Source organism: Staurois parvus, unplaced genomic scaffold (genome assembly GCF_062004578.1).
Source record: "Staurois parvus isolate SC_StPar_1 unplaced genomic scaffold, SC_StPar_1.0 ptg001167l, whole genome shotgun sequence".
NCBI classification, from domain to species: Eukaryota; Metazoa; Chordata; class Amphibia; order Anura; family Ranidae; genus Staurois; species Staurois parvus.
The window spans coordinates 220,009-239,307 of NW_028318963.1; the positions used below are offsets into that span (position 1 = coordinate 220,009).

Consider the following 19,299-nt stretch of genomic DNA (forward strand, 5'->3'; position numbering starts at 1 on the left):
CCCTGGGCCCTCGGGCAGTGCTTGAGTGCTCGAATGGTCAGCCCGCCCCTGCTGTGGTCTGATCCAGGCCTTAATGGTGCAACGTATTATTTTCAGTACAGTCATTCACCTCCCCCCCCCCCCCGGAAATCCTGTACGGCACAATAGGACACCTGCAATTATCCCATCTATGAGGGCAATAGGAGGTCACTGGATATAAAAAGTGTGAATTCTTTTTCTCTTCCTTCCCGGGAAAAAAAGGAAAAAAATATGTATTTTATATATATATATACCACATGTGGCGTCCATCACAGCTGTTAAAAGGTCGGGACTTCTGACGTTTAGTAGGCGATCCCTAGGATTGAAATTCTTTTTATTCCCTTATGGTCTCTTACTGCAAATATACCATTGAAAGTGATTTGTCACAATTGGCAAAACAAATCTGTTGATCCTGCCAGAGCCGATAACATCCTGTGTTCTCTGCCTGAGCTGCACTCTTAATGGTTACATGGTTAGTAGCTATCTCTGTGTACTACAGAACACCTTCCCCATGTTCAAGGAGGAGAGGGAGAAGTGTTCTGCTGTCCTACCCTACGGTGACAGTGCTGATCCTCAATAGACACAGTACAGTGAGTGAACGTTGTCACCCTGGCAGGAAATGTGTTACTGGCAGGATCACCACATGAAAATATAGGGGAAAAAATGAAAAAAGAGAACTAAGATGGGGCACTATTCCTATCACTGACACTGCTGGGACACTGTTCCTGCCACTGATACCAATGATGGGGCGCTATTCCTCCCACTGACACCAATGATGGGGCGCTATTCCTCCCACTGATACCAATGATGGGGCGCTATTCCTCCCACTGACACCAATGATGGGGCGCTATTCCTCCCACTAATACCAATGATGGGGCGCTATTCCTCCCACTGACACCAATGATGGGGCACTATTCCTCCCACTGACACCAATGATGGGGCACTATTCCTCCCACTGATACCAATGATGGGGCACTATTCCTCCCACTGATACCAATGATGGGGCACTATTCCTCCCACTGACACCAATGATGGGGCACTATTCCTCCCACTGACACCAATGATGGGGCGCTATTCCTCCCACTGATACCAATGATGGGGCACTATTCCCCCCACTGATACCAATGATGGGGCACTATTCCTCCCCCTGATACCAATGATGGGGCACTATTCCTCCCCCTGACACCAATGATGGGGCACTATTCCTCCCACTGACACCAATGATGGGGCACTATTCCTCCCACTGATACCAATGATGGGGCACTATTCCTCCCAATGATACCAATGATGGGGCACTATTCCTCCCACTGACACCAATGATGGGGCACTATTCCTCCCACTGATACCAATGATGGGGCACTATTCCTCCCACTGATACCAATGATGAGGCACTATTCCTCCCACTGACACCAATGATGGGGCACTATTCCTCCCACTGATACCAATGATGGGGCACTATTCCTCCCACTGACACCAATGATGGGGCACTATTCTTCCCACTGACACCAATGATGGGGCACTATTCCTGCCACTTACAGCAACATGGGGCACTATTCCTCCCACTGACACCAATGATGGGGCACTATTCATCCCACTGACGCCGATAATGGGGCGCTATTCCTGCCACTTACAGCAACATGGGGCACTATTCCTCCCACTGACACCAATGATGGGGCTCTATTCATCCCACTGACAGCAACAGTTGGGCACTATTCCTCCCACCGACACCAATGATTGGGCACTATTCCTCCCACTGACGCCAATAATGGATCACTATTCTTCCCACTGGCACCAACGATGGGGCACTATTCCTCCCACTGGCACCAATGATGGAGTACTATTCCTTTCACTGATGCCAAGGATGGGGTACTATTCCTCCTACTGGCACCATTGATTGGGCACTATTCCTCTCACTGGCACCAACGATGGGGTGCTATTCCTTCCACTGACACCAATGATTGGGCACTATTCCTCCCACTGACACCAACAATGGGGCGCTATTCCTCCCACTGGCACCAATGATGGAGCACTATTCCTTTCACTGAAGCCAACAATGGGGCACTATTCTTCCCACTGACACCATTGAATGGACACTATTCCTCTCACTGACACCAATAATGGGGCACTATTCCTCCCACTGACACCAACGATGGGGCACTATTCCTCCCACTGATACCAACGATGGGGCACTATTCCTCCCACTGACACCAACGATGGGGCACTATTCCTCCCACTGACACCAACGATGGGGCACTATTCCTCCCACTGACACCAACGATGGGGCACTATTCCTCCCACTGACATCAACGATGGGGCACTATTCCTCCCACTAACACCAGCATTGTTTACACCCACTGACCACTGAAGTTAAGGCATTTTCTGCTCCCACTGGCCACGGTCTCCCCCCTCCTAAGGTCCCTTAGTGGCTTTGCTGTGTGATATGCAGAATGAGTCACAACTGGCAGAAGAGAGCTACAAATATCTGGCGTGGTCCGCATACGATGTATTCATTCTACGTGTTTTGCGGTTAGGCTGGTCATCCAATTTAAGCTGCAGAATACATTGGATATAGAAATGTTGAATTTATGGGGACAGGTCCTCTTTGCTCAATCTTTCCCCCAGCTGCCATGCATGGTGAACGCATTCCACAGAGTTCAGTCTCTGGCAACATATGGAAGCTGTAACTTTCCCATATTGTAACTGTATTTTATTGGAATCAGAGGCTGTCTCTTTTATTGCAGCCATACTACCTATTCCTATGTCGAGGTTTAATCAGCCCCGGGGGAGCACTTCAACTCATAAAACGCCAGAAAGCCTCGGGAATGCAACAATCCACAATTCACCAATCCTCTGTATAATGAAAGACGGGAAAAACTGCAGAAAGTTTGTAAAATACAAGTTTAATATTGATTAACATCCTGAAAAAAGGTGCCCCAAATCACACCCTGCTGTCCACACCCGCACTTCCACCCTCCGCCAGGAAGGACAGGTCATCGTTGGTCACCTTTAACCCGACCCGAGTGGCAGGTTCCTACAAAGATTTCCTACACGCCATGGAAGCACTAAAGAAAACCCAACCACTAAACTTCCTGTGAAAGCATGACAACCTGAGACCTTCCGACATACAAATGGTACATAGAAGCCATGAAAACAGCCCCCTTCACCATATGTCCTCCAATAGTTGGATATACCGGTGTCTGCAACTCTTCTATTGGCACAGAGAATACTCAATCTCATTGGCAGTGGTGGATCTTTGGTTTTGTGATGCCCTAGGTAAGACTAAAATCGCCCCCCCCCCCCCTCCCTAAATTTATCCCACCCCTTCCTGTTTAAGATCCACTTTTTCGTGTTCCACCACTGCACCCCCCTCTGAGCACCTGTTCCACCACTGCACCCCTTCTCCTTTTCCACGCCTGCACCCCCCCCCCTTCTGTTCCACCACTGCACCCCTCCTGAGCACCTGGTCCACCTCTGTACCCCCCCTCCTTTTCCACCACTGCACCCTCTCTTGACCACCTTTTTCACCTCTGCACCCCCTCCTGTTTCACCATTGCACCCCCTTCTGAGCACCTGGACCACCCCAGTATCCCCCCTGGGCACCTGTTCCACCACCACACACCCTCCTGTTCCACCACTGCACCTCTCCTGACCACCTGTTGCACCTCTGCCCCCCCTTCTGAGCACCTGTTCCACCACTGCACCCCCTCCTGAGCACCTGTTTCCCCTCTGCCCCCCTTCTGAGCACCTGTTTCACCTCTGCCCCCCCCCCTTCTGAGCACCTGTTACACCTCTGCCCCCCCTTCTGAGCACCTGGTCAACCTCTGCACCCCCTCCTGAGCACCTGTTACACCTCTGCACCCCCTCCTGAGGACCTGTTCTCCCTCTGCACCCCCTCCTGAGCACCTGTTACACCTCTGCGCCCCCTCCTGAGCACCTGTTACACCTCTGCACCCCCTCCTGAGGACCTGTTACACCTCTGCCCCCTCCCTTCTGAGCACCTGTTCCACCTCTGCCCCCCTTCTCAGCACCTGTTCCACCCCTGCACCCCCTCCTGAGCACCTGTTACACCTCTGCCCCCCCTCCTGAGCACCTGTTACACCTCTGCCCCCCCTCCTGAGCACCTGTTACACCTCTGCCCCCCCTCCTGAGCACCTGATACACCTCTGCACCCCTTCTCAGCACCTGTTCCACCTCTGCACCCCCTTCTGAGCACCTGTTACACCTCTGCCCCCCCTCCTGAGCACCTGTTACACCTCTGCCCCCCCTCCTGAGCACCTGTTACACCTCTGCCCCCCCTCCTGAGCACCTGTTACACCTCTGCCCCCCCTCCTGAGCACCTGTTACACCTCTGCCCCCCCTCCTGAGCACCTGATACACCTCTGCACCCCTTCTCAGCACCTGTTCCACCTCTGCACCCCCTTCTGAGCACCTGTTACGCCTCTGCACCCCCTCCTGAGCACCTGTTACGCCTCTGTTCCCCCCTTCTGAGCACCTGTTACACCTCTGCCCCCCCTCCTGAGCACCTTTTACACCTCTGCCCCCCTTCTGAGCACCTGTTACACCTCTGCCCCCCCTTCTGAGCACCTGTTACACCTCTGCCCCCCTTCTGAGCACCTCTTACACCTCTGCCCCCCCTTCTGAGCACCTCTTACATCTCTGCACTGCCATCCTGTTTCACTACTTCAGCCCGTCCTGAGTAGCTGGCCCCCCTCAGTGCCCCTCCAGATCACCTGTTCCAGCTCTGCACTCCTCCTATCCCACCTCTGCACCCCCTCCTGAACAGCTGCTCTGGCACACAAGAATACCCACCATTTCCAATACCTCTGATGCCCCTTCCACCCGCCTGCACGCTGCTTCATCTGTTGCTTCCAGGTGGGTGGAGTCAAATGACGTGGCTGCTGCCATAAGGTCGGGGGGCTCAGTGGGAGAGGAGGAATTCCACAGCAAAAAGTGTTGGGTGGACTCCCAGAGAGCGGAGTGAGCAGCAGGACTGACAGCGGAGTCCCTCGGGACAACTATCTGGGAGACGGGCCCCCCTGGAGCATGGGCATGGTTGCCATTGTGACCCCTGATGCTATGCCAGCTCTCATGGTGTCCCTTCTGCCTGGGGGGGCGGCACCACCCCGCTGAAAAACGCCTTGCGGTAGATACTCATTGTAATGGAGAGCCCATTAGGGAGATGAGAGCTCCACAAGACTTAAGTGTTGTCGGTAAAAACGTCATTATCCTTGACATGAGGTCAAAAATCCAACACGTTTCGGGGGTCTGATGTCTCCTTCATCAGGACTCGGCTGCTGAAAACTGTGCCGGACAATAGCTGCAATTTAGAAGGATAACATGTAGCCTTTTCACCTCATCTACTCTGATTTCACTGCACACTGTGAGCTTCTCTCAATGTGCATTAGAAGCTGCAGCAAGTCAGATAGAGCTCCGCCTCATTTCCTGGCTGGAGGACGCCCAGCATCATCTAGTCCTTCCTTACACCTGACTGTAGATAGCTCACCCTTTGCATTAATTGGATTTTAGCTCTCTCAATTGTGGCGGCTTGACAACACTTACCTAGGGCGCTCTGCATGCAATGCCCACTCCTCCAGACTGATGCCCACCCATCAAGGGATTTGGGTGTTTTCATAACACCTCCCAAAAGCCAGCCCACTGCTTGCGTCAAGGCTGAGGGCTCTTGAGAGGAGTACTGAGGCACGGTGTGGGGATGTTTTCAGAAAGCTATGTATAGCAGCCTGCTGGCTCCTCCCCCCAGCCATTATCTGTCTGCATTGCATAGAGAAGCAAAGAGACCCAGTCATGGGATACAGTATGTCATGAAAAAGAAAAGGTTTTATTTAAAAAGTCATTATTTTGCTGATGGGGAAGGAATGGGGTGGGCAGGGAAGGCAAAATATAAGTAGATTCAACTTCAGCTTTAATATGAAAGGGGGGTGAGGTGTGATTTTTGCAGATTTTGATTGGAGTTAACCCCCCGGCGGTATTCCCGAGTGTAGCTCGGGGTTAACTTTCAGCACCACAAGCGGTAACCCTGAGCTACACTCGGGAATACCCTGCAGCGTTGCTCCGGGATCCCTGTTTCACTTACCTTGTCCTGCGCTCCCGCGATGTCCCTCCTGCAGTGTCCCCAGCAATGTCCTCCGGCCGATGCCGGCATCTGTCTTCCGGGTTCCGTTCCCTGCGACGTCGGGACGTACGGGGGATGGAAAGGATGGGAAATTAAAAAATTTTAAAAGTGACATTCACTAAATACACTAAAATCACATAGTATAACATTCCTGTATCAAACCAATTCACATACATTTTGTCCCGAGTGCTTTGTCCGGCGCCCTGCCTGCATTTTTACTGTTCTTTCTGCCTGGAAACTGAGAAACGTCCATGGCGTCCAAAAAGCGTCCCTTTAGGTCAGACGCGGTTTTAGATCAGCTAGAGAACAGCGATAGTAAATCAGAACCACTTGCAGAATTGAGTGATAATGATTCGTGGGGGAAATTCCTCATCAGACACTGAAAACGATTCTGCGACTGAGCTCAGCGATGTGCGAACTTGGCGCTCTATTTCACATTTCAGTGTTTTTGGTTTGATTATATTATTGAATTACATTTATTATTATTATATTATTATTTTTTATGATTATTTATTATATTATAATTTATGATTTCGTGTTTCAAGTTTTATCATACCCGGGATGTTTAATAGACTCTTGTTCAGACAGATTTCAGTGAGTTATTCCTGAGAATTACAGGCCTACAATAAAAAAACAACATATTTTCATGAAAAAAAATGTACCGCTTTGAGCACAGAAATACTGACATAATCAGACCGCTAGGGAGGTTTAGCTTTAAAGACAACCAAGTACAGGCAAAGAAGGGGTTTGTCTAACGTTTGATTGATCACGGTCTCTTAGATTGTAAGCTCTAAGGAGCCAGGTCCTCTGTTTCCTCTTGTACCAAATTGTATTGTGATCAGGGGCGGACTGACAACTCATGGGGCCCCCGGGCAATAGGGGATTATGGAGCCCCTGTGTCCTTGCACAAACTCAAAAAAGTCTATGAAAAAGGTATCAGGGGCATCTCATGGGGCCCTCTACTGACCCCGGGCCCTCGGGCAGTGCCCGAGTTTCCAAATGGTCAGTCCGCCCCTGATTGTGACTGTCATGTCTGCCTTCGTTTTGTAAAGTGCTGCGCAAACTGTTGGCACTATATAAATATAAATCCTGTATAAAAATAATAATATCCGTTTCTAAATTGATCACGCTCTTCAATAAGTACTTATCATGTGTAAATAACAATTTATCAATATAACTGATATCTGGCTGCTGTATGACGAATACCGTCTTCATGTTCTATTGGTGAAGGTTCCGCTCCATTAGTCGTCCTCCATCATCATCTGATACACCCGCTGGTGCTGGTACAGCTTTAGGTACACCTGATAATTCTTCTCATAGAACCTGCAAATGACAGAAATGACAGCCATAAGCCTTGCTGTATAACAACCTGGGGGGAGATTTACTAAGGCTCAGTTCACACTGCCGCGACTTGGGATCTGACTTGTGAGACTCCCAAGTCGCATGACATGTAAAATCCCATGTTAGTCAATGACAGCCATCTTAATTAGCACGATGGAAGTCACTCCGGCTTTAGGAAAGGTTCCTGGACTACTTCAAGGCGACTTCTAACCGACTTGTGCCCATAGACTTTATTGGAAGGTGCCTTCAAGTCGGATCCACTTGTAAAGCCATCCAAGCCTGGCGTCTTTCCTGATTGAAGAGCGCCATTCGCTGCTGGATCTCCTCCAGGGAAATCGGTGCCTCCAACTGCTCCCTCTGGACTGCAGAGAGAGACGGCAGGTCTCCAAATTGGATCCTCATCTATATTGAATCCGACGTTACAGGAAGATTTCCCAGGCATTCCCTGGAAGTCACATCAAGCCCCATTAAAGTAGTACTCAAGCAAGTCAGATGGGGATTCTCATGTAAGGAGGGATTCTGATGTATTGGGGAAATTTAAAGCTGACTATGACGTAAGGGGGATTCCATGCAGAGAGGAACTTGGAATAGGACTCAGATGTAAAGTGGGATTCATAAAAAAGGAAGGACTCTAATGTAAGGGGGAACTCTGATGGAGACTCTCAAGTATGGAGGGACACTAATGTAAGGAGGGTCTCTGATGGGGACTCTCAAGTAAGGGGGAACTCTAATGTAAGGGGGGACTCTTATGGGGACTCTCAAGTAAGGAGGGACTCTAATATAAATGGGGACTGTGATGGGGACTCAAGTAAGAAGGGACTATAATGTAAGGGGGGACTCTGATGGGGACTCTCAAGTAAGGGGGGACTCTGTTGGGGACTCTTAAGTAAGGAGGGACTCTAATGTAAATGGGGACTGTGATGGGGACTCTCATATAAGCTTGCCAACCTATCACGGTACCATGCTTGAATTCACTGAGCTCCTGAGAGCGATCCATTTTTTCACAAATGTTTCATGGAATGGGTTTCCATGGCCGAGCAGCTGCATCCAAGCCTTACATCACCAAGTACAATGCAAAGTGTTGGATGCCGTGGTGTAAAGCACGCTGCCACTGGACTCTAGAGCAGTGGAGATGTGTTCTCTGGAGGAACGAATCACGCTTCTCTATCTGGCAATCCGATAGATGTGTCTGGGTTTGGCGGTTGCCAGGAGAATGGTACTTGCCTGACTGCATTGTGCCAAGTGTAAAGTTTGGTGGAGGGGGGATTATGGTGTGAGGTTGTTTTTCAGGGGTTGGGCTTGGCCCCCTAGTTCCAGTGAAGGGAACTCTTAAGGTGACATTTTGGACAATTTCATGCCCCCAACTTTGTGGGAAGAGTTTGGGGATGACCCCTTCCTGTTCCAACATGGCTGCCCACCAGTGCACAAAGCAATGTCCATAAAGACATGGAGGAGCCAGTTTGGGGTGGAGGAACTTGACTGTCCTGCACAGAGTCCTGACCTCAACCCCATAGAACACCTTTGGGATGAATTAGAGCAGAGACTGTGAGCCAGGCCTCCTCCCCCGACATCAGTGCCTGACCTGACAAATGTGCTTCTGGAAGAATGGTCCAACCTTCCCATAGACACCCTCCTAAACCTTGTGGACAGCCTTCCCAGAAGAGTTGAAGCTGTTATAGCTGCAAAGGGCGGGGCCAACTCAATATTGAACCCTACGGAACAGACTGGGGGGCCATTCAAGTTCATGTGCGGGGCCAACTCAATATTGAACCCTACGGACTAAGACTGGGGGCCATTAAATGTCATGTGCGTGGAAAGGGTGGGCCAACTCAATATTGAACCCTACAAAGAGGATTGCCCCCTCATCCCTTTTAAAATGAACACATATGAGACTATTTTATTGCAGATAAGGCACTAAGTGAGTCTAAATGACCACCTTAATCAGCCCCAGAACCTAGGCAACACAAAAATCGTCTTCCCCCACGGACACCGACCAGCACCCCCTCCCCTTCTCCCACTCACGGAGAGAGCCTGACATTGACCAATAACACCCCTGCCCCCACCAGCGATAGAGGGAAAGACACTCACCTTCACAGCTCCGGACATCCCTGGGAACAAGAGTCAGGCTCTACATACACCATCAAGCAGCCCGCAGCCTCTCTCAGATCCCAACTGGTTCCCATATCCCTTCTTTTATCCCTTCTTCTGGGAGGAGGTGCTGCCCCCTAAAAAATGCCACCCTAGGCAAGTGCCTTGTGGTGAATACGCCCCTGGTACAGCGCATGCCAATGCAGCATGTTGGGGTGAGATCACGTCACAAATTGCTTTGTATATGTGTTGGTGCAATAATGGGCAATGCGGTGAATGAGCCCTAAAAGGCCCCCAAATCTCCAGACTCTCTGACTCTTGGGGATTGATCTAGTGCAGGGGTAGGCAACCTGCTGCTTTCTAGCTGTTGTGGAACTACATTTCCCATGAGACATTGCAAAATTGACAAATACAGCTATGACTTGCTGAGGCATGATGGAACTTGTAGTCCTGCAACAGCTGGAGAGCCGCAGGTTGCTTGCCCCTGATCTAGTAGTCGCTCCTCCAGCATACACAGGAACTAGTTGTCATATACAAATGCTCCAGCAGGTGTCGCTCCTGCCCCATCCATCCTTCCCCTCCCATATTCCCTCCAGCACAGAACACTGACCAGGGTGGGGTGCGGTATTAAGGAATTAACCGAGTTAAACCATCATACAGGCCAGCAGATTATTCATTACAGATTGAATATTTTATTACTCGAGTAATTCAAACCACACAATTTTAAAGAGAAAGTCCGGCCAAAATCGATATTTTATCTCTCGATGGAGAATGGAATCAGCTAACACATTTTGACTCTTCTTTTTTTCCATAATACATTTTTGTTTGGTTTTGCAAATACAGTTACAACAAAAAAACAAAAAACACAAAAAAAAACAAAAATAGTACTACACAATATCACAGTACAGGTGCTGCGGTAAAGTTTAACAAAAAGAAAAAAGGAAATATTGAATAATTCCTAACAATCCTACTATTTCCACAAAATAATCAATTTAGATTATCCAAAAAAAAGGTTAAACATAATAATATCTTCGGTTCCAGTTCTGAACCAGTCGGACCGGGGAGTCCAAGCTTTGTCAAATTTGGTAATTCTATCATTTAGGTAAGATACAGATTTCTCATAGATGAAGTGGGTCTGGACTCGCTCAATGACTTCTTTTAGAGAAGGGGCGGAGTCTTTTTTCCAGTGTCTAGTAATGGTATGTCTTGATTCTAGATATGTGTCACTAAAAGTCAATAATGGATTGGATATGTATCTATATTTATATTCAGAATGGCTAGGGTTGGATCAGGATGTTTTAATATCCCCGTAACAGGGGCGGACTGACCATTTGGAAACTCGGGCACTGCCCGAGGGTGCGGGGTCAGTAGGGGGCCCCATGAGATGCCCCTGGTACCTTTTTCATAGGCTTTTTTAAGTTTGGGCAAGGACACAGGGGCCCCATGAACCCCTATTGCCCGGGGGCCCCATGAGTTTTCAGTCCGCCCCTGCCCCGTAATTTCCAATATCATGTGGAAAACTTTATACCAATAGCCAGTGGCGTACCTAGGCAGGTGCGGGGGGTGCGCTCCACACCGGGTGACACCTACCGCACGGGGTGACACCTGACCCGCTCCATGAAAATGTAAGTTGTAAAGTCCGATCCATTATGCTCCCCAATCTGCAGATCTGATCCATCCTGCGGGGATAGTCGGCTTGCTTTACAACTTACCTTTTGGTGGAGCGGTTCCGGTGTCACCCCGTATAGGTTGCATGCCGACGATCCCCGCAGGATGGATCGGATCTGTCAGCTGCATATATATGCAAGTTTACAATTCTGTTGAACCAGCCCTATGATCCTGCGCTGTGCAGTAGAGGAGCAGGAGGCCGATATCTACACAGAATGATGTTTAATGGCTTTTAATGTACACACAACCAGGGGCGGACTGACAACTCATGGGGCCACCGGGCAATAGGGGATCATAGGGCCCCTGTGTCCTTGCTCACACTCAAAGCACACCCAAAAAAGCCTATAAAAGGTACCAGGGGCATCTCATGGGGCCCCCTACTGACCCTGGGCCAGATGCATTGGTGCAATATGGTGCAATGCATTCTGAATGGCACCCCAATGCACCTTGGGATGTTGCAGCACATGGCAATGTACTAGCATGCATTACAGTGGGCTGCCATAAAAATGCGCTTGATCCATTATTTTTGGCAGCGCAACGCAACATTAACGGGGCCCTCTAACTAAACTAAAAAAAGACTATGAAAAAGGTACCAGGGGCATCTCATGGGGCCCCCTACTGACCCTGGGCCCTCGGGCAGTGCCCGAGTGCTCGATTGGTCAGTCCGCCCCTGAACACAACATAGATAGATGGAGGGCTTTTATATCTGGATAGAGTTGAGAATTAAAAGGGATCTGGCAGGACATACAGTATTTGTTGCATATGCATGTTCCAGGGTTGCCATCCTACTCCTTATTTTGAGGGCCCCGTTAATATATGGGTATTGCGGCAATGCATACTTTACCACAACGTATGGTATGCTGTATGCATCGGTGGGATGTGCTGTCAATCATTCGAATGGTACCCCATTACAGCTTGCCAATAGACATCTGTTGCGTTGCGCTGCCAAAAATAATAAAGCAAGCGCATTTTTATGGCAGCCCACTGTAATGCATGCTAGTACATTGCCATGTGCTGCAACATCCCAAGGTGCATTGGGGTGCCATTCAGAATGCATTGCACCATATTGCACCAATGCATTTAGCATGCCTTGCAGTAAAGGGAGCAGTAATGTATGCATAGCCACAGTGCCGCAGTGTGAATGGGCCCTACATGGGCGGACTGACCATTTGGAAACTCGGGCACTGCCCGAGGGCCCGGGGTCAGTAGGAGGCCCCATGAGATGCCCCTGGTACCTTTTTCATAGGCTTTTTTGAGTTTGGGCAAGGACACAGGGGCCCCATGATCCCCTATTGCCCGGGGGCCCCATGAGTTGTCAGTCCGTCCCTGGGGCCCTAATATTTGGTGATACACTGATCTACAAGGAATGCTCATATCAGCTGTCAGGACACGTGTTGTATGGATGCCGGGAGTGGGTCGGTGGTCAAGGACAAGGATGGCAGCCTTGGGACAAGCAGCCCAAATGTCCATCCTGACACCTGCAGTGGTCATGACAAGTGGGCACAATCAACTGGACAGAACCAGGACTTCATGAGGAATCCTAAAGAGACATAAGATGCCAGAGGATGGAGTCAGATGAGCAGCAGGGGCAGACTGACCATTTGGAAACTCGGGCGCTGACCGAGGGCCTGGGGTCAGTAGGGGGCCCCGTGAGATGCCCCTGGTACCTTTTTCATAGGCTTTTTTGAGTTTGGGCAAGGACACAGGGGCCCCATGATCCCCTATTGCCCAGGGGGCCCATGAGTTGTCAGTCCGCCCCTGATGAGCAGACTCCACCTATGACCAAAACATGACTTTTGGACAGTGCGACCCGTGAAAGCTCCAGCTGTACCATGTCTTACCTTGTGAGTTCGGGATTGGGAAGGACGATGTTTCCGACGCTCCCCATTTTCTGCATGGCTTCCTGTATATGGAAAAAATAAAGACGGGACTCAGTAGAAGCCTCCTCCAGAAAAATATTTATCAACTGTCCTGAGCTTGAGAGATTTGTCCCCACCATGGGCAATTTTGAGGGGCGGTTCAGTTATAGGGTAACTCCACTTTTGTGGGAAGAAAGTAGCAAATAAAAAAAATAATACAGCATATACAATTGCTACACAAGTCCTATTGTAATCGAAGGTATTAAAAATGACCTTTCCTTTTCAATCTGCAGCGCTGTATTCTTCTGTAAAATGCAATATGGCTACCTGGAGAAGTTCTGTAGACTGGTGGTGTACAGAACGCCCCCCAGAAATGTCATTTCCTGCTTGTGTGATTGGCTCCTTTCACAAAGATACAAGTCAGAATGTGGGCATCCTCTGTCACAAAAATATCATTTTTGTTGAGATGCTCCCAAAGGGAAATCACATCTAAAGGGATGCAGACCCTGCCGCTTTCCTCATTAGATCTCTGCAGGTGCCGCAGCTGATTGATAAATATATAATCGCTCCCATTAGATTTACTTTGCAATTGGACACAGACAGACAAACAGCTATTTCTTCAGAATAACAAAAGGTAGGAATCTGCAACAAACTTTGTTAAAATCCCTGCAATGTACATAGATCACCCAGGGGGGAAGGTTGTTTTCTTAGCAAAAGTGGGGTTACTCTTTAAGGCCCATTCCCACCTTTCCAGCATTGTGGGAATGCATATGCACACGTAACACAATAAATATGTTGTTGTGTTGCAATCAGGGGCGGACTGACAACTCATGGGGCCCCCGGGCAATAGGGGATAATGGGGCCCCTGTGTCCTTGCCAAAACTCAAAAAAGCCTATGAAAAAGGTACCAGGGGCATCTCATGGGGCCACCTACTGACCCCGGGCCCTCGGGCACTGCCCGAGTTTCCAAATGGTCAGTCCGCCCCTGGTTGCAATTATTATTTATGACAGGTACTTATATAGCGGCATCAATTTAGATCAAAATATTGTACATTCACATCAGTCCCTAACCCTCAAGGGGCGTACAATCTAAGGTCCCTAACCCTCAAGGGGCGTACAATCTAAGGTCCCTAACCCACAAGGGGCGTACAATCTAAGGTCCCGAACTCACATTCATACATACACATACTAGGGACAATTTGGACAGGAGCCAATTCATCTACCAGCATGTCTTTGGAGTGTGTGAGGAAACCGAAATACCAAGAGGAAACCCACACAGGCACAGGGAGAACATGCAAACTCCAGGCAGGTGGTGTCGTGGTTGGAGTTCGAACCCGTGACCCTGTTAGGCAGAAGAGCTAACCACTTAGCCGCTGTGCAATGCCATTCTTGGTTAATGGCAAACCCAACACATTAACCTAACGCATCTCCAACACATGTTGCAGAGCACCACAACACACAATAATGCACTACCATGGGCAGTGGTGTATTTAGGTTTTGTGCTGCCCCCACTGACACCGACCAACACGACCTCCCTTCCCCCCTCCCATGGAGGGAGCCTGACATTGCTGACATTGACCAACAACACTCCTGCCCCCCACCCGGGAGAGCCTTCCACTACCCCTCTCCCTGGCGATAAAGAAAAAGACACTCATCGTCACAGCTCTGGACATCCCCGGGAACGAGAGTCAGGCTCTACATACACCATCAAGCAGCTCGCAGCCTCTCTTGGCTCCCACCTGGTTCCCATAGCGTGCGTGTCCCTTCTTTCATCCCTTCTTCTGGTGGGAGGTGCTGGCCCCCTGAAAACTGCCACCCTAGGCAAGTACCTTGTTTGCCTTGTGGTAAATACACCCCTGACCATGGGTTCTGTTGTGCTGAATTGAAAAAAAAATGTCCACATTTTTTTCCCATTTATTTGAATGGGTCAATCCAACATTGGTGGTCAATGCACGTTAACGAGAGGCATAACATGCACCAGGCTGGAGAGATGTGAATGGGTCCTTACTGTAGTCATCTTCTTAGTCAGAATTAAAGTGTACCTGTGTTAAATTGCAAAATGCAGCGGCATAGAGGGTGGGCGTCAGTACCCACATGCCATACTTTGGTTACCCATGGGCAACAAAGTATGACATATGGGCGTATGGCATGTTGAGAGTGTGTTCTCAGTCTCTCCTAATGAGGGCGCTCTTGGTCTCTACTAATGATTGGGAGTGAGTGGGACAAGTGACTACTGTGACAGCCAATGTGATTGACCAGTCCTTCATGCCCCCCCGGGCTTACAGATCCGGTTAAAGGGACACCGGGGGCTAGGCAGGAAGGGGTTAAAATCTGCCTTTGTGGATTCTACGTCCCATTATGGGAGTATTTTTGTTTTCCGCCAGTGACGGAAGATGACACATCGCACTTGTGACAGATCATTAAACGCCACATAACCCTCTTAACACCCACGTCCAGGTTAAATATTACATCTACAGAGGGGGACATTGTCAGAGCATGACCGCAGAGCGAGAGGGCCGACACAAAGGGCTATTCTTTCCCCCAAAAACCCAAATACTCCGAGAGGTCGCTTTCCAAAACCGCGTCTTTCTTCTTTTGGCACAAAAGCACTTCTATAAATATGCAGGGAGAGCTCGGCCGCAGCGGCAAGGCGAAGCGGTCACTGCAAAGCAAGGCTGGCCCCATGTGACCCCGGGATAATGGGGGTCATTCAGTCATTCTCGTAATGCTGGGGGTTTAAAAAGTAACAACAACGTAAACAATGTTTATGACACAAGAGGCTGTTTTCTGCCTCCGAACGATGAAAAACAACCTGTGTTCCATAATTTCCCCCAATTATCCACTGAATCACCCATCGGCTTCACAAAGGAGATCATCGCTGTACAATGACTGCGGTCATCAGCCTGGAGGAGAGGAGTTGTGGATGAAACGTTTTAGGGGTGGGGGGGTGTCAGGTGGTGATCTGGCACTTCTGACATTCCAATTTTTTCTGTTTCTAAAATTTACAACTAAATAGGTCTTAAAGCCTCGCTCTGTTGGGGTCGCTGTTAAACTTACCCATGCGGTAGGGTCAGGGGCGGACTGACAACTCATGGGACCCCCGGGCAATAGGGGATCATGGGGCCCCTGTGTCCTTGCCCAAACTCAAAAAAGCCTATGAAAAAGGTACCAGGGGCATCTCATGGGGCCCCCTACTGACCCCGGGCCCTCGGGCAGTGCCCGAGTTTCCAAATGGTCAGTCCGCCCCTGGGTAGGGTCCCCCTGGCACTGCATGGGTTTAATGCTGGTTTGGCAAGGGGGAAAAGAAAACGTACTAACAAGGGTACAGGCAGTACTCCTCTATTGGTTCATCAGAGGAGCCAGGGCCCTCCTGTCCCTCTGCAGCTTTTGGCTGGGCCCTTGAACTGCTCCTAAACTTTCTATATTCTTTAATCGACTTTCCTAAAACCTGACCAGAAAGTGTCTTCAGGCATAGTCACTGACAGACAGGGGCGAACTGAGGGCCCGGGTTCAGTAGGAGGCCCCATGAGATGCCCCTGGTACCTTTTTCATAGGCTTTTTTGAGTTTGGGCAAGGACACAGGGGCCCCATGATTCCCTATTGCCCGGGGGCCCCATGAGTTGTCAGTCCGCCCCTGCTGACAGACAACTTATTACTAGCTCTGCTTAAAGATACGTCCTCGGATGGTGACAGTACTCACATTACCCACCAGGCATTTCTATAGAGACAGACAAGCGATATAAATAACATAGTATAAATATAATACCTATAAAATACAGCAACAAATAATTACAAAGTTTGGGTTTATGGGCCTGTATATATTGTATGTTAAAGATTCCCTTGTGACTTCTCAAATAGCCTTCTATGCTACAGTAACATACTGTAGATCTAAATACCTAAATAGGTCCATCATTCTATCTTACTCCCGTCCTTTTCCTTCTATCTCCCTCTCACCCACACCATCTCATTCTCTTCCCTGCTCTCTGGTTTGTCTCTTCTCTCCCTCCCGTTCTCTCTTTGTACACACATATACATTTTTTAGCCAAAGGTTTGCGAAAACCAGACAATTACACCTAATATATGGCCAAAATATGTGGACCTCCTTCAAAATGATTGAGTTCAGGTGTTTCCAGTGAAGGGTACTGTTAATACTACAGCATACAAAGACATGGTAGACCATTGTGCACTTCCAACCTTGTGGTGACATTTTGGTGAAGACTCTTTTCTGTTCCTCCATGACTGTGCCCCTGTGTACAAAGCCAGCTCCATAAAGACATGGTTTGACCAGTTTGGTGTGGAGGAACCCATGTGGCCTGCACAGAGCCCTGACCTCAACCCTACTGAACATCTTTGGGATTAACTAGAATGCTGATTATGACCCAGTTCTTCCCATTCAACATCAGTATCTGACCTTACAAATGCTCTTTTGACTGAAGGCTGTTATAGTCACAAAAGAGGACCAACTCCATATCAATGGCCATGGTTTTGGAAGGGTATGTCCAACCAGCTTATTGAATATCTTTGGGAAAAATTGTATCACCAATTGTGAGCCAGGTCTTCACATCCAACATCAGTACCTGACCTCACAAATGTTCTCTTGGACGAATGTGTACAAATTCCCACAGACACACTCCAAAATCTTGTAGAAAGCTTTCCTAGAAGAGGGAAGACTATTTCAGCCACAAATTAGGGACAGCTCCATCTTAGTGGCCATGGTTTTGGAAGTGGATGTCCAGCAAGGTTATTGAATACTTTGGGATAAATTGTAATGCCAGTTGTGAGTCAGGTGTTCTTATTCATCATCAGTACCTGACCTCGCAAATGTTCTTTTGGCCAAATCGGCACTTATTCCTACAGATACACTCCAACATCTTGACGAACGCCTTTCTAGAAGAACAAAGGCAATTATGGTCACAAAAGAGGGCCAACTCCATAATAATGGCCATGGTTTTGGAAAGGGATATCCAACAAGCATATTGAATATCTTTGGGAAAAATTATATTGCCAATTGTGAGCCAGGTCTACTTATCCAAGATCAGTACCTGACGTCATTAATGCTCTTTTGGATGAATGAGTACAAATTCCCGCAGACACATTTCACAATTTTGTAGAAAGCTTTCCTAGAAGAGTAAAGACTATTATAGTCACAGAAGCAGGCCAACTCCATATCAATGGCCATGATTTTGGAATGATATGTCCGACATGTTTATTGAATGCTATTGGAATAAACTGTAATGAGAATTGTGATCCAGGTCTTCTTGTCCAGCATCAGTGCTTGACCTCACAAATGTTCTTTTGGCCAAATGGGTACTTATTCTCACAGACACATTCCAACATCTTGTGAAAAGCCTTTCTAGAAGAGCAAATGCTGTTATGGTCACAAAAGAAGGCCAACTCCAAATCAGTGGCCATGGGTTTGAAAAGGGATGCCCAAAAAATCTTATTGAATACTTTTGGAAAAAACTGTAATGCCAATTGTGAGCTAGGTCTTCACATCCAACATCAATAGGTGACCTCAATTATGCTCTATTGGCTGTTTGGGCTCAAATCCTCACAGGTACACTTCAACATTTTGTGGAAATTCTTCTCAGAAGAGTTGAAGTTGTACTAGCCACAAAGGGGTTCCAACTCCATATTAACGCTCATGGTTTTGGAATGGAGTGTCCAACATGCTTATAAAAGTGTAATGGTCCGGTGTCCATACAACTTTTGGTCATATGTTGTATCTACCATCCTTAACCACTTGCTGTCCGCCAACTGTTTTTAAACGGCAGGACGGTGGCACTCTAGGGGCGGGTTGCCATTCATAAACGGCCCCTGCATTTTCTAGCTGTGCGCGCTCCTCTGGACACAGTGGAACACTGATCGTTGGACAGGACCTCTGTGCGATGTCCCGATCATGTGATCACTTGTTGGCCAATCAGTGATCACATGCAGAGTAGTAAGCAAGATGTCACTTGTGACATCATTGCTTACTACGTGTGAAATCTGTGAATGATCACAGAGGTCACATGGTACAAGGCTTTTCACAACAGCCTTGTACCATGTGACAAGCTGTGACCAATCACAGCTCACTCAGTAGTTCTCAATGGCTGCAAGAATGCAGCTAGAGAGAAGGAGAAATTGCTTTTACATTCTTTATGGGTGTAAAAGCAATCAGTGTAAGAAAAAAAAAAAAATCTTCATCACCCCCCA

At 48.5% G+C, this 19,299-nt stretch overlaps 1 protein-coding gene across 5 annotated transcripts in view; it reads right to left on the minus strand.

Moving 5' to 3' along the window:
- FGGY (FGGY carbohydrate kinase domain containing) overlaps positions 1 to 19,299 on the minus strand; it is a 401,559-nt gene that overhangs the window by 6,046 nt on the left and 376,214 nt on the right. For 3 of the 5 annotated variants that reach the window (XM_089659587.1, XM_089659581.1, XM_089659584.1), the window contains 2 exons: positions 13,087 to 13,148; positions 5,836 to 7,471 (listed from right to left, as the gene is read on the minus strand). In XM_089659587.1, coding sequence (XP_089515713.1) covers positions 7,390 to 7,471; positions 13,087 to 13,148 — 144 coding nt within the window. In that variant the 3' untranslated portion in view covers positions 5,836 to 7,389. Of the gene's footprint in view, positions 1 to 5,835; positions 7,472 to 13,086; positions 13,149 to 19,299 lie in introns of those variants that run through there. The other 2 variants (XM_089659582.1, XM_089659583.1) reach the window with 1 other exon arrangement.